At 54.1% G+C, this 14,200-nt stretch overlaps 8 protein-coding genes across 8 annotated transcripts; 4 read left to right on the top strand and 4 right to left on the bottom strand.

Annotated features, from left to right (window-relative positions):
- Positions 1 to 144: 144 nt before the first annotated feature.
- A1O7_09987 (uncharacterized protein) lies at positions 145 to 1,287 on the top strand (the record flags this gene model as incomplete). The annotated part of the gene is made up of 2 exons (XM_007763971.1): positions 145 to 251; positions 306 to 1,287. The coding sequence occupies 2 exons, from the start codon at positions 145 to 147 to the stop codon at positions 1,285 to 1,287; spliced, it is 1,089 nt and encodes a 362-aa protein (XP_007762161.1).
- Positions 1,288 to 2,492: 1,205 nt separating this feature from the next.
- Positions 2,493 to 3,769, top strand: A1O7_09988 (uncharacterized protein; the record flags this gene model as incomplete). The annotated part of the gene is made up of 3 exons (XM_007763972.1): positions 2,493 to 2,536; positions 2,600 to 3,026; positions 3,152 to 3,769. The coding sequence occupies 3 exons, from the start codon at positions 2,493 to 2,495 to the stop codon at positions 3,767 to 3,769; spliced, it is 1,089 nt and encodes a 362-aa protein (XP_007762162.1).
- A 185-nt stretch (positions 3,770 to 3,954) lies between these two features.
- Positions 3,955 to 4,638, bottom strand: A1O7_09989 (PTH2 family peptidyl-tRNA hydrolase; the record flags this gene model as incomplete). Its single annotated transcript, XM_007763973.1, has 2 exons — positions 3,955 to 4,259; positions 4,314 to 4,638. 2 exons carry the CDS (start codon positions 4,636 to 4,638, stop codon positions 3,955 to 3,957), a joined length of 630 nt encoding a protein of 209 aa, XP_007762163.1.
- A 351-nt stretch (positions 4,639 to 4,989) lies between these two features.
- On the bottom strand, positions 4,990 to 6,641 carry A1O7_09990 (uncharacterized protein; the record flags this gene model as incomplete). Its single annotated transcript, XM_007763974.1, has 3 exons — positions 4,990 to 5,353; positions 5,402 to 6,512; positions 6,563 to 6,641. The coding sequence occupies 3 exons, from the start codon at positions 6,639 to 6,641 to the stop codon at positions 4,990 to 4,992; spliced, it is 1,554 nt and encodes a 517-aa protein (XP_007762164.1).
- A 1,262-nt stretch (positions 6,642 to 7,903) lies between these two features.
- On the top strand, positions 7,904 to 8,887 carry A1O7_09991 (alkanesulfonate monooxygenase; the record flags this gene model as incomplete). The annotated part of the gene is made up of 2 exons (XM_007763975.1): positions 7,904 to 8,619; positions 8,686 to 8,887. The coding sequence occupies 2 exons, from the start codon at positions 7,904 to 7,906 to the stop codon at positions 8,885 to 8,887; spliced, it is 918 nt and encodes a 305-aa protein (XP_007762165.1).
- Positions 8,888 to 9,152: 265 nt separating this feature from the next.
- Positions 9,153 to 9,779, bottom strand: A1O7_09992 (uncharacterized protein; the record flags this gene model as incomplete). Its single annotated transcript, XM_007763976.1, has 1 exon — positions 9,153 to 9,779. One exon carries the CDS (start codon positions 9,777 to 9,779, stop codon positions 9,153 to 9,155), a length of 627 nt encoding a protein of 208 aa, XP_007762166.1.
- A 1,704-nt stretch (positions 9,780 to 11,483) lies between these two features.
- Positions 11,484 to 12,713, top strand: A1O7_09993 (uncharacterized protein; the record flags this gene model as incomplete). The annotated part of the gene is made up of 3 exons (XM_007763977.1): positions 11,484 to 11,496; positions 11,648 to 12,063; positions 12,174 to 12,713. 3 exons carry the CDS (start codon positions 11,484 to 11,486, stop codon positions 12,711 to 12,713), a joined length of 969 nt encoding a protein of 322 aa, XP_007762167.1.
- Positions 12,714 to 13,381: 668 nt separating this feature from the next.
- Positions 13,382 to 13,879, bottom strand: A1O7_09994 (uncharacterized protein; the record flags this gene model as incomplete). Its single annotated transcript, XM_007763978.1, has 1 exon — positions 13,382 to 13,879. The coding sequence occupies one exon, from the start codon at positions 13,877 to 13,879 to the stop codon at positions 13,382 to 13,384; it is 498 nt and encodes a 165-aa protein (XP_007762168.1).
- Positions 13,880 to 14,200: the final 321 nt, after the last annotated feature.

Genomic DNA, 14,200 nt, shown 5'->3' on the forward strand with positions numbered 1-14,200 from the left:
GTACATCGACACATTATATGTCGTCGCTGTCTTCGATTTGAACCTCCCACAAAAGGCAGCACGGAAGACTTCTTAGCGAGTAGCCTTTGCTTTCTACACACGCCGTCTATCCTACCTGACCGGCGACAACACAACCAGCAAAACATGATAGAACGGAACCACTTTGAGGAAGGCCCCACGCCCCGTCCTCACCAACCATGGATCGAGACTCCCTTGGTGGAATCAACGGTCTTGTCCAAGATTGCTGGCTGGTACAATGACATGTTCCTCTGTCATCCCTTGCACACGCACTGACATAGCCGCAGCCGCATCTTCCTTAAGCTCGAGAATCTGCAGCCCTCATCGTCGTTCAAATCCCGAGGCATCGGCAACTTGATGCTCCAGTCCATTGCAGACCGAGAGGCCGAGTCGTTCTCTCGCTCAACCGACACAAATAGACCCCTACATTTCTACTCCTCGTCAGGCGGGAATGCCGGTCTCGCGTGCGTCACAGCCGCCACATCACTAGGCTACGCCTCATCCGTCGTCGTGCCGCTCAACACAGACGACGCGACGATCGCCAAACTACGCGCTGCAGGCGCCACCGAGGTCCTCTCCCACGGCGACAGCTGGTTCTTCGCCGACCAGTACCTCCGCGAGACGATCATCCCCGCAGCCGAAGCGAGGGGCGAGCAAGGCGTGTATATCCACCCCTTCGACCACCCCGCGATCTGGGCCGGCGCGGGCACCATGGTCGAGGAGATTTCGAGGCAGATGCCTTGTGGCGAGAGACCCGACGCGATCGTCTGCTCCGTCGGTGGCGGCGGATTATTCTCCGGCATCATGCACGGAGTAGACCGTGTGGGTTGGGGCAACGACGTATGCGTCCTGCCCGTCGAGACTCGCGGCGCGGACTCCCTCGCCCAGTCGCTGCAGCAGGGCCAGCTCGTCACCTTGAAGGGGATCACCTCCGTGGCCACGTCGCTTGGGGCCATCCGTGTGGCGGAGAATGCGTTCGTCCAGGCGCAACGACCAAATGTGACGCCTGTGGTGCTCGATGATGCCGAGGCGTGTGCCGCGTGCTGGCGGTTTCTTGATGACGAGAGGATGCTTGTCGAACCGGCCTGCGGGGCGAGCATTGCTCTCGCGTATGCCGGCCGGTTGAAGCACTACTTGAAGGACATCGCGCCGGGGAGTAAAGTCGTGATTGTGGTCTGCGGGGGGAGCAAGATCTCGCTGGACGTGCTGAATAAGTATAAGGACACGTACAGCGAGAGGAGTGAGGAGTTGGCCAAGCAGTATGTCTAGCCTCGAGGCTGGAGCGTGCCCAGGATGAGTGAGCTTCCCGCAGTGCCCACCAGGTGTAGCAGGGTAAATGTCGGTACTTAGGAGTACCTGCGCTCTTCCTTCTTCCTCCGTGGTCACTGGGCTTCGGCCGGCGACTTCGGTATACTTACCCACCCATCAAGATATACCAGTGACAAGGTCCGGAGAACCATTCGACGCTCGACATATCTACTGTATCCTATGCTATACGAGGTACTCTACATGTCAGCAAGATTTACACAATAAAACCACGGACGGGACAACGTTTGGCTACATAATTAACCGTCGGCCTAACATTCGGTCGAATTGGCGCAGCAGTTCTCCTTATATCAACAGTGCAGGGACGAGTCACGGTAATCAGTCCAGCGTGACATGAGTGGTGGTGGTTATGTATACACAGTACGGAGTACCTAGCGGTATAGTAGGTAAGAGAATCACCAGCACCATCAGCGTCACCAGGTGGGTGTATGCGATGCTTACAGTACCTAGCAATGTAATGCAATTCTCCGTCGCATCTCTAACAGACTATACTTGCAATTCTCCCATTATCCTTCTCTCCCAGCGTCATGCCACACGTACTGAGTACATAACTACACTGAATTTCCATGCAAGCAAGAATAGTGCTGTGTCCTCGGTGTGGAGGTGGGCGTCATATGGGACACGAGCCTAAGCCGGTTGTGCCCCTTGCATTGTCGTGTCAGCAATAAAGCCCTGTTGGTGCGCCGTACTCCGTACGCAGTACGGCTGTGGCTAATTACAAACACAACCAGTGCCAGTCGAGCCGGTGCACTGGATGTTGGACCACGCCGTGCACGCCACGCCGCGTCCGTTGCTCCGCCGTGTCGGCCGTGCTGGGTGATGGTACACTGTCTCCTGGAGACTGAGGAATTAGGGTATTATGTGATCAGTGGGGATGCTACTTCGTCTACCACTGGTATAGAGAAAGATATGCATATGCATATCCGTATATATATATATATATATATATACGTATGTACGGGGTACTGACCGCTGACCACGAAGTGCTTACTACGGACCCCTGACTGGACGAAGGTCTGCTTGAGATTAAGATATAACTTACTGGCTACTTGGAGGTTGCGATTTCACCAAGGGACAGGGTAAGGAGTCTCTTCAACTTCATAACGGTAGCCGACTTTTGGTGGGACGTCTTCGCGGACTCGAACCAGATGGCACCGATCAAAATAGGCTTGATCGGTCTTTCCGCCGAAGGGTGAGAATTCCGCTGTCATACCTTTCATTCGAACGATCGGCCTGACTTTATCTGCAAACATAGCTCCTGGGCATCCAGTTCACATCTGCCAGCGCTCCTCAAGTCGCCTCATTACCAGATCACGGCTCTCCAGAACAGCACTGAAGCTTCAGCAAGAAAGGCTGTCGAGAAATACAATCTGCCAGGACAGGTTGCCTGCTATGGCGACGTGGATTCCCTCGTACGCGACCCGAACGTCGATATGGTGGTGGTTTCAGTCAAGACCCCCGAGCACTACAGGCTCACTAAGCCTGCGCTTGAAGCCAAGAAAGATGTCTTCGTCGAGTGGCCACTGGGGGCGAATCTGAAGCAGGCGGAGGAGCTGACGGCTCTAGCAAAGGCAAAAGGTGTCAAGCACATGATCGGACTTCAGGGTCGTCAGAATCCCAGTGTACTAAAGGCGAAGGAAATGGTTGCTGCAGGCAAGCTGGGTGATATCTTGGGAACAACGGTATGTGGGAACACCATTACCCGTCATGCCTCAAGTTTCAAACGGCCCAAGACATTCAGGAGACAGACATGATCGGCGTAACAACCTCATGTGGTATGCCAAAGCTGACTCGTGATGCTTGAAAGATGTTCGCTTATGGAGTGATCATGGGGCCAGTGACTCCGGTCGCACTGGAATATGAGCTGACCTTCGAAAACGGTGCAACTCTGGCAACCATACCGACCATGCATGGAACAGATGCACTTTGCTTTGTACTTGGGGAATTCAAACATCTCCAGGCCACGCTGGCCAACCATCGACCAAAAATGCCAATCGTCGATCCGACGTCCGGAAAAGTCCTCAGGACTGTCGACAACGACACCCCGGATCAGGTGAGTATAACTGGGACTCTGTTGAACGGAGCTGTAGCAACCATCGTGTACCAAGGAGGGCAGTCGCCCACCGAGAAGGGTCTGTACTGGGAGATTAGGGGAACCAAAGGCAGCCTGATTATCGAGGGGCCTAATGGCCTTCTCGAGATGTTCCCTACCACACTGAAATTTGTCGGGCAAGGTGGACAACCAGAGGAGATTGAGACCGAAGTCGCTGCAGACTGGGCGTACAATGTCGACAAGGCCTGGGATGCGTTTGTAAGTAGAGGGTTGGGGACCGTGCCCACTTTTGAAGACGCTTTGGTTCGACATAGGATGATCGATGCCATACATAGGAGCCACGAGAAAGGGACCCGGGAGGCATATCTCTGACGTCCATAGGAGACGGCTGCTGTCATGATGGGCGACGTCGTCTTGATGTCGCTTTCCTCAGCGAGTGGCATGTTGAGACAGGGTGTCGGTGAAAGTTCCGTGAGAGTGCGAGACTGCCGAAACAGGTACTCGGATCAGCGGAGAAAGTTGATGTTCACGGAGAGGCACTGTAGTCTACCTTCCCGTCACAACAGCTTTAAGTGTCCTGTGACCTGATCAACCACGCTCTTAGGACCAAGTATGCCTAGGACCGTGGCACTGCCCGCAGCGATCTGGGTCCTTCCTGCATCGTGTATTATCCTTGCACAAAGCCCTAAGCTAATGGCTTGGGCTTGCAGTGTCTCCAATTCTTCCTCGGACTTGACTTGGACTGCAATTTTGGGTTGTCCTCCTTGTTCCCAACGTTTAAGCATCGGAGCTGACGTGACATGGTTGAGTAGATACTTGTAGCAGGCAAGCGTCGCGTGAGAACATTGAGCTGCGATTTTGCCTGTGAGGGAGAGATTAGCCAGGAGATTCTGCGTTATAATAAGCTTTCCCTCACCTTTTCCCATTCCCAGGTCTGTTCTCACGCCTAGGACAAGTTTGACGTCCTCACTGGAGTCCTTGAAATCCTTCAATTCTTTCCCATCCCCATCTTCTCCGTCTTCATCCGCCTCATCCTCGTCATCGGCCTGGTCATCGCTTGAGTCGGCGTGGACTTTGACATCGTAACTGTTTGGCCAGCTCGTCTTGGCCTGTTTCGAGCCGCCAGAGCCGCCAAAGACACCAATACTGGACCCTTGGCCGATGAAGTAGCCTGCCAGCAGGCCGAGAATGAGCGAAGAGACTGCGACAGCGGTGAGAGAAGGAGGGGCCTTTTCGGCCATGATCGAGCTCGTTTCAGGGCTGGCCTTGCTTGCGAATACCAGCACGGATCAAATTAGCAACCTGGCTCCAGTCCGTTGCTCCTGCTCTCATCAATTGATCCCGCCCGCTGGAGTTGTAGCTGATTGTTGGCTTTCAAGAGTCGTGCAAAAGGGAAAAACACGCCAAGATCCAAGAAGCAGCTAGTACAGAAACGAATTAGCGTCTCCGGCCAGCGGTGGTGGGGGATCCAAGGACGAGCTTTCGGAGAGCTTTTATACAATCTACTGTGCTCATATGGAGGACTCTTGCCCGCGCTTCTTCTAAGTTGCGCGCCGCTACTATGATACGGCGAGCTCACCGTGCTGTTGCCGTCATGTCAGCTGGCGACGAGCGAGTCCTTCGAACTCCACTGAGAGCACAGTATCAGAGGGCTGGTTCAGCAGCCGGTGAGAATCCACCGCCACCACCTTGCGTGTACAATGTTCCTTCCCCGTCACTGTCTCGGTAGCATGATCGGCAGAAGCGCTTTCGGAACTCGAGAACCTTGCAACGGCAGGATTGTTGTCTGTCTCCGCTGCGGAAGCAATGATGTCGTTGCCAAAGTGTCTCACAACCAACCAAGTCGGGACCAAAGCCGCCGCCCATAACCCGAGTTTGATATACACCCCGCCCACTTCAGCAAAGATCTTGATCGAATTCAAGCCGTAGCTGACAGCTTGCCATGCCGATTCCGTACTATCTTCGTCAGCTTCTTGTCGCGAAAAGGGAACGAACTTTTCTTACCCACGAAGCAACGCAGCATACCGAATGATCTCAGTCGGTGATATCGCCAGTTGTCCGATCAGGAAATAGCAGAAGAGGTAATTCATCTGGAATCCCGTGGTCAAGAACAAGAACGGAACAAAAGCGTGACCAAAGCCGCTGCTCGTCCAATCGTACGAAGGTCTTGAGTGTCGGAACTTGGTCACAAGGACTGTCGCCCAAATCCACCAACCGCCTTGAAGCATCACAAGTGCCAGGAAAGCAGTCCTTGACCTGAACCTCACCGAGAATTTCGTGCGGTCAAGGTACTGGCCAAGGATATTTCCACAAGTCACAGCCATGATCCCCGACAGAAAGGAGCCTAATGCTCGGGCTCGGACACTGAACCACAAGGAGAGGTAGGTGAAGAAAACAGCTTCCGCATAGACAGTCTGACCGATGAACAGGATTAGCAGTAGGTATTTTTTCGTAAAAAACGTCCTCGTCGTCGCCTTAAGCTCGCGCCAAGGATGCTCCAGAATTTCCAACTCGACCTTCAGGCCATCAGTCCGTTCGACTTTGTGGGGTCGATTGAGTAGCAGCGCTATGAATGGTCCCAGTGCTTGCAAGGCGATGAAAACCAAGTACACGACGTAGCTGACTTTTCCCGCTTCGTGGCGGTTGACGTTGATGCCGAGGTTGATTGCGCCGCCCAGAATCTGTCCACCTAGGCGGTAGGTAAGCCAGTAGCCCAATATTCTCCCTCGATTGTATGGTTCGGGGTATGCCAAAGCGATGGCGGCCTCCGCCGACCAGAATACACCCGCCGAAATGCCGCATAGCGCAGCTCCGACGAGCACCAGCCATTCTGTCCCGAAGCGGTTGTTGGTGTAGAGGCCTGCAGCAAATGGAGCATAGCCCAGAGTCCCGAAGATGAGAGCGCCCTTGATGCCAATGTATTTGGCAAGCACGGGGGAGAGGAGACAGGAGATCACCATCAAGCAAAAGGTCAGTGCATTCGCGGCGTTGACAAGATATGGCTTCTCTTCACCCCCGGCACCGAGAGAGTTCATTGCTCCCCATATACCGGGAGCTGAAAAGTTGCAGGGCCCCAGGATTGTGGCGTTGTAGAAAGTGGAGCGGTACCATCGAACTGTACGTGTTCAACTAGAGCCCTCTCACCTGGGGGATTAAAGGACTGACCTGAATGCTTCTGCACAGACGATTCCCTGACATCCTGGATCTCGGGATGCTTCGTGATGACAGAAGCTGCACGAGACATCTTGTCCACTTCAATTCGACGCTAGAAGAGGAGAAAGTGTCAAGAGAGAACTGCCGAGTAAGGACAAAGACGAGCCAGGGCAACGGGCGAAGCAGGTCAACCTGAAGTTGGCAGAAGAGATAAGCTGCGATGGCCTTCTTACTTGTATACTGGCCGGGGCTAAGCTCATAGTCGATGCGTGGCAATCAACGAGCACGCCGTCGGTCTCGCCGCGAATTTTTCTCGAGCGAATGGAGCTCAAAGACGTCAACAACGCAAGGGAGGACGCCACATACCAGCAGGCTAGCCGGACAAGGCGCGTCTTCCCAAAGACTTGGTTGAAACCAGTCCTGCACGTCTACCGTACGGGACGCAGGATCCATCTCTAGAGACCCTGGATCCTCCTGCAGTTTCGACTCCGTCTATCGGTGGAATTGCACTCGAGTGTTGCCATACCAAGGGTGTTCCACGTGCTTCTGTGGTAGTGGTTGTCCGTCAAGATCATGTCTGGAGGAAGGTTAGCGGCGCTATAAAATGAGTTGCCAGCCACGCGGGAAAGGCTCGTCGTGATATGTGGAGCAGATTGCACCATCCACTATACCACCGACGAAGCTCGCCTGGAAAGATGGGAACCCTGCCATTTGGACGGACATCAGCGCGGGCATGCATGCAGGAGAGCCTTTAAGCCAACGTCGATACAGCGTGAACAATTTGCCAAACTGACTTGGAGGGGGCCATTGAAGACTTCCCGTACACGTTTCTACGCAGAATCAGGTTCCGACTCACTCGCCTAAAGCCATCATGTCGTCTACGAACGGCACGCGGGAACGGGATGAAGAAATCGGGCCGTCAAAAAGCAGTGGATTCTGCACGCCTTCGTCGAGACTTGCTCCGGCCACCAGTCTCCTGGACTATGGAAACACCCTGCAGACAAGTCGCACCAATTCAACACATTGTCTCACTGGACGAACCTTGATCAACTCCTTGAACGTGGCAAGATTCATGGCATCTTCATTGCAGACGTCCTAGGCGGCTACGATGTCTATTTGCAGTCGCTCGATCTTGCGATCCGTTCGGAGGCACAATGGCCGGTCCATGAGCCGCTTGCGTCGATCCCAGCCATGGCAGCCGTGACGAAATCCATTGGCTTCGGCGTGACTGTGTCGACGACGTACGGATAGCCATATCATCTTGCTCGCCGTCTTTCGACACTCGACCATCTCACCAACGGCCGTTTGGGTTGGAACATTGTCACTTCGTACCTGGATTCTGCGGCGCGCAACATGGGTTACTCGTCTCAACCACAGCATGATGACCGCTACGCCATGGCTGAACAGTATATCCAGGTGATGTACAAGCTGTTCGAGTCGTCGTGGCGGGACGATGCCGTCAAGTTGGACCGGCAGACCGGTGTGTACAGCGACCCATCTCTCGTTCGGCAAATCAACCACAAGGGCAAGTTCTTCGACGTCCCGGGTCCACATCTCTGCTCGCCGTCGCCACAACGCACGCCCCTGCTACTACAAGCAGGCACGAGCTCCAAAGGCAAAGTGTTCGCGGCGCAGCATGCCGAGGCTATCTTCGTGTCCCACCGTTCGCCCGACGCATGCAAGGCAAATATCGCAGGCGTCAGAAGGCTGGCAAAGGAGGAGTTCGGGCGGTATCCCCAGAACCTGAAAGTTCTGGCGCTGGTGACGCCGATTCTGGGCCGGACGGAAGAGGAGGCCCAGGCAAAGTATGCAGATTACAAGCAGTATGCGGACCTAGAAGGTGCGTTGGCGCTGTTCGGCGGCTGGACTGGAATCGATCTGAACCAGTACGAAGAAGACGAAGAGCTGACGTATGTCGAGAGCAACGCCGTGCGCGCGGCAGTCGAAAGCTACGCACGGTTCAGTCCCGGCGTCGGAAAGTGGACCAGGCAAACGATCGCGGAGCATGTGAGCATTGGCGGCAACGGGCCCGTGCTGGTCGGCACGCCGGGCCAGGTGGCGGACGTTCTGTAACGGTGGATTGACGTCGCCGATATTGATGGCTTCAACATCGCGCACGCTGTGTTTCCTGGCAGTTTCGAGGACGTGGTCGAGCTGCTTGTGCCAGAACTACGGAAGGGAGGTTTGTTTTGGAAGGATCACGCCGTCCCTGACGGGGCGTATCGCGAGAACTTCTATGGACGACAGGGCCAGACGGGACCGCTCGAGGAGCATGTAGCAAGTCGGTACAGGTGGAGCACGGGGGCGAGGGCGGAAGAGCACAACATTCCAGCTTAGGAGGGCCCAGCTTCAAGGAAGCAGGACAGTGGAACTCGTCTCCAAAGGCATCAATGCACAATCATTCAAGGGCCTTTCAAGAAATTACTGGCTGGCCAAAACTACAGCCGTCTGGGCCTGCGCAAAAACAGCTCGGAGATTTCCCGACCCCGAGTTTGCACACGACTCACAACAGCATCGCGCCCGGAGGAGGCTCTCTATCTACATGTCCCATACACGCTGTACGCGCGTGCAGAACCCCAAATTCCTTCCCACTCGTATCGCCTCAATCCCAGTATTTCTTCAGCAGCTCCTCCTCCACGCCCGTCCACCTCGCATACGCCGCCAAAAGACCGCCCACATGGTTCATCAATCCGCCCCGAAAGCCCGGGAACTTCATATCGCTCATCTCCCCAATCAGCGCCGTGTGCAGCAAACTCCGCGGCATCCCGGTCTCCGGATCCGCCAACCCGTCATTATTCAGCCCAAACAGGATGTACAAGCTGCGTTCGAACCCGGCGTGCGCCGGCCGCACGAACCCCTTGAACGTCACGTCGGTATCGCCGTCGTTGAAGAACCGATGGATCGTCCCGACGGGAATGTCGGCAGCCTCGCCGGGCTTGAGGCGCAGGGTGTCCAGGCTGTGGAGGTCCTTGCCCAGCAGCACGCCAATCCCGGCCCCGTCGAGGGCCTCGAATCGTTCCGCGTACGTGGTGTGGTAATGCAGAGGGGGTCCGCCGCCCGGTTTGCATACCAGGACGGCGGCGGCTTCTTTGCCGTCGGTCTCGTAGCCGTACGTCGACCAGGTAACGGTTTCGCCGGTGTTTTTGTTGGTGATGGAGCGGCGCTTATGGTCCTTGATGCCTGGGGGGATGGTGCGGTCGCGGTCGCGGTCGTGATTTGCAGGCGACATTGTATGTCCCTGTCGGTCGTTGGGGATCTGGGTTGTGATGAGATTTGAGATCGAGCCTCGTGGAACTTTAGTCTTGATCTTGATCTTGACCTGCGATCTTGATATCCACAGTCAAACTGCACGATCTGCAAACAGGTATACCAAATTGCAGCCTTGCGCGGGCAGAGATAGCTAGCACCCCAAGGAGTAGGTATGTACTGTAACAACTTGGGTAGCTGCTCTTCGTTTCCTTTCCTTACCGGTGAGAAGGTGGAACGTCCACCCTCTTTTTAAACCACCACTGGCGCAGCGTAACGTTTGGTGGTGTCAAGCCAAGAAATGTAACTCTTCAGGCGAAAGCGTGCCCGGCGTGGTATCGTGGTATCGTGGCATCGCGGCAGACGTGTTGGTCGCCCCTCAGCTTGACCTCGCCAAGACTCTTCCTCACATTACTAGTAGCTTGCACAGCCTCTAGGAATCGGAAAAAGCGTTTGTCGTTGTTCAGTCGTCTCACGGTGTCGCCTACGACGTATCACTAACAGCAATACCGAGTACATCGCAGCTGAGCCATGTGCTGGCTGGCTTGCTTCCGCCCCCAACCATTCAGTGGCCTTCATCGGGCACCGACTCAATCCGTATCCGGTGTCCGTGATAAGGCATTGATAGGGTAAGCCACCATTAGAAAGAGCGTGATCACAGTATAAAGTCGTAACTTGTAAAGCGTGAAGCGAGGACCAAGGCAAGAAGTCTAGCACCAAGTAAGCGCAGGCCCCTGGACAGATGGTCTAAGACTAGCCAAGCATGCGAGGCGAGGTTTTTAATTGGAGTATGTAACTCGTAATCCGTAACTCGTACTCCGTACTCGTAGTTGCAATCCATCCCGGTCGGCCCAACTTAGCGAGCTTGAGCTGTATTAATACTGTAACCCCTCCGAAATAGGAAGTACGTTTCTTCTGCTTGTGGATACGAGTATCGGTCGCCTGAACTGTCTTGCCTCAGCTCTTGGGGAGCTACACATTAAGCTACTGTGTACGACTGGATCTTGACATAACGTGTGAGTTTCCTGCCACGATTTGGAACACGTAACTTTAAGGATGATGATACCACGGCGTTGCGGTCCAGGCCACCTACCTCCATGAGGGCTCGTGGGTGGTGTGCTCAGCCTCTCATTTAACGGTGAAGCATATCGCATTTGGTTGGTGATCGCCGTTCGTCAAGATCATTAACGGTTAGGGATGCGAATCTTTTGGCTTCTGAGCAGAACAAAGCAGAGCGCAGCGGAACCCCTGTGACTGAGTTTCACGTGGGGTAGGTCACGCAGGAGCCAATCTCGAATTCGTTACTAAATTAGTACTGTCCTGTACTGTGACTGTGTACGCAGTACTGGGAGACCTCCTCAGCCCTGTTTGCCACCTGATAAGGCTGTTTGGAATAGGAGGTGAAGGTGATGGCAACAATAACGGCGACCACAAGGCAAATACACACGACGACTGCATCATGAGTCTTTGCCCGCATCTTTGACGCTCTGACTGTGTTTTCTATCATCGTCGGTGTCACTGGGAGATACGAACGGAGTGTAGAACGCACGATCAGGTCTGTTTGCGACATGGTTTGAAGTCAGTATTTATCAACCACGACTCACCAGCTTGTCTCCAGTTGTCACGACTCGTTTCCACAATCCAGGGACGGACTGACCTGTATATCATATGTATAAGTATGACCTTCATGGGCCAAGACTGTAAGCAGAGAAAGATATCTTGAAACCCAGGACACATTCGGAAGAGAACCCGAGTACAGCCTTGAACCATGTTACTGAAGCATAATCAGAATCCATCCAGCTCGAAGTCAAACCCCTCTTCGCTTCCTCGGATGGAAAACGAACTCTTCAGTCAAGAAAGCACCCGCCAAAGAAGACATCGAAGTGGCCGTTAATGGCCTCGGGCCCGGCGGCCTCGCCCTCGACAAGAGCATAGCAAAGGTCCACCGCGTCTGCGCCTTCGACTACTGCTGGGAAGGCCCTCACAACCCAGTCAAGAACATTTGGTGGTCGGACAACCCGCACGACCTGTCCTTCGCTACACACTTCATCATTGCGGATTCATGCTCGCGTCGATATACTGGGAGGGAGTTCGAAGCCCGGGTGACGGATATCCTCTGGGCGCGGAGTATCATCCGAGCGGCCCTCGTTGACAGAGAGTCTCCCGCCACCATTATCCTGGCAAGCGTGGTGCCGGTGGAGGGCTTAACCAAGAAGCTCCTTGGAGAGTTCCATGCCGCAGGACATCGACTTGGCGTTGCACCACAGGTGAGTGATAGTCCGAGTCCCGTATCTGAGATATGCGGTCGTGGTGTCACAGTGGGTGTCGACGGTCATCCATGAGAAAGGCTAATTTTGGTGATGCTTTGTTGCTTCAGGTCGACTTGAAACCCGGCACCAATGAATACCTCAATGGCCTGCCGAAAGTTGTAGGAGGCATTGATCGCGAATCAACGAGGAGTATTGGTTCGCTGTACGAGTCTGTCTTTGGCAGAGACGATGTGTTTTCGCAGGGCAAGGTGGAGTTTGTTGAGGCAGCCACAGCTCATGGTTTTTTGATGACCGTTGCCTTGAGTGCGAGATTACAAAAGCTAATTGACGATGATATTGATCGTATGGCCGATGAGTACGGTTCTGAGTGGTCTGATGAAGAGTGGTCCGATGATGAGGGGTCCGATAAAGAGAGCTCCAAGGACAAGAGAAGCTCCCATGTCACCGCGCACAATATTGGCAGTCCGGACTTTGACCTCAGCGAAGACTCCGGCAGCTCGAGCAACACGGCTTGGAGCCGCAGCCAGAAGCGCCAGTACTCGCAGCTGCGGATATGCAGGAATAACCTGCGTATGACCATTGGAAAGAGCTTTAGCCATGGTGGACATGCAGGCGGGCCAGTAGCTACAGGCTGTGATGGGCAGTGACTATCGGCACCACCCTGGCTCTTGAGGACTGACAATGTGAGAGAACGGTGTGCTGCGAGAGAGCAATGGTTGGGCTGTCACGAAACCAAACTAGGATCTGGCAGCTTCGTGGCAAGTTGCACTGCTTGATCAGTACCAAGTATGAATAGTCAGTCTCCCTCACACAGCTCCTTTAGATATACACGACCAGAATCAGACCGTTAGACTGCGGAGGGCCAACAATGTCAAGAAATAGGACCATCTATCAACGTATGGCAAAACTCTCCTGCAATCTGCATATCCTGTGAGCCGGGAGCAGAGCTGTGTAGTTCTGTATAGCCATTGTTCCCAGATGGAGATGGGTTCGGTTCCCAGCATCCAGCACCTTCGGCAGTAGAGCAGCGGTTGATGGACCTGGATACGTTGGAAGGAGACCACCATCCAACATGCATTGCGCCTTCATTTTATCCACTCACGCAATTCCTCCAAGAAATTACTGGACAGACCGACAGTCTTGTTTTAGGGATTCAGTAGTCGAAGAATCGCCGTCAACTCTTATCCAGCAATCTTCTTGAACAATCAAAATAGTCTGCACTTGCCAGATAAGTTCCGTCTGTAAAATCTAGCTGCTGGTAATGTGCTTGAGTTTCGGGATGCGCGCATACATTTGGAATAATCCCAAGGCCGTCTCATCTCCAGCCAAGCCAGTCCAGCTTTCCGATATCCACACCTTTCATCCTCAAGATATCGTACGCTGTGACGGCGTGAAAGTAGAAATTCGGCAAGGCAAAGTCGTTGACATAGCTCAATGCGTTGAATTTCCTGTCCCGGATGGTGACCTCATTACCCTCCTTTCCCTCAAAGTCCTCTCGTTTCACACCCTCAAGGAACTTGATGGTCTTGGCAATGCGGGCCTGCAGCTCATCGAAGGTTTTTTCGTTGTCATCCCATGACTGGTTCTCGACGCCGCCGACACGGACAGCCAGGAACTTGGCAGTGTCCGAAACAGTTTGGATTTGAAATGGTAGCTCTTTCATGTCAGGCGCAATGCGGCATTCGAGGATTTCGGAATGTGGCATCCCCTTTGTGTTGGCAAAATCTTCTCCTTTCTTGAGGATCTTGGAGAGGATGTTGAGGACGCGTATCATGGGCAAGACGGCCGTGTCGTACAAACTGAGGGGTGGCATGATGGAGGTGTTGAAGGGGTCAGGGGCACGTGGTTCAATTTCTAACCACGAGTTTGGTTCGCAATCCCAGGCCGACCTTGACGATGTTGAAGGTCGTGCGTAGGAATTAAAGCATATTCCACTCGAAGGTCGCCTCGAGGCTACCTGCCTTGATTTGTCAGCTCGAGTGAGTGTTGCCGACACCCACCCGACGGGCGCCCGACATCCGCGCGCAGCTTCGACGACTGATGTGGATCATTCAATCACAAGCAACTGCGATAGCCGACCGATTGGCTGGTCGCATAGCCTGAACAACAGAGCAGAGGCAGCAACGCGTCCGAT

Source organism: Cladophialophora yegresii (assembly GCF_000585515.1).
Source record: "Cladophialophora yegresii CBS 114405 chromosome Unknown aczIN-supercont1.7, whole genome shotgun sequence".
NCBI lineage: Eukaryota > Fungi > Ascomycota > Eurotiomycetes > Chaetothyriales > Herpotrichiellaceae > Cladophialophora > Cladophialophora yegresii.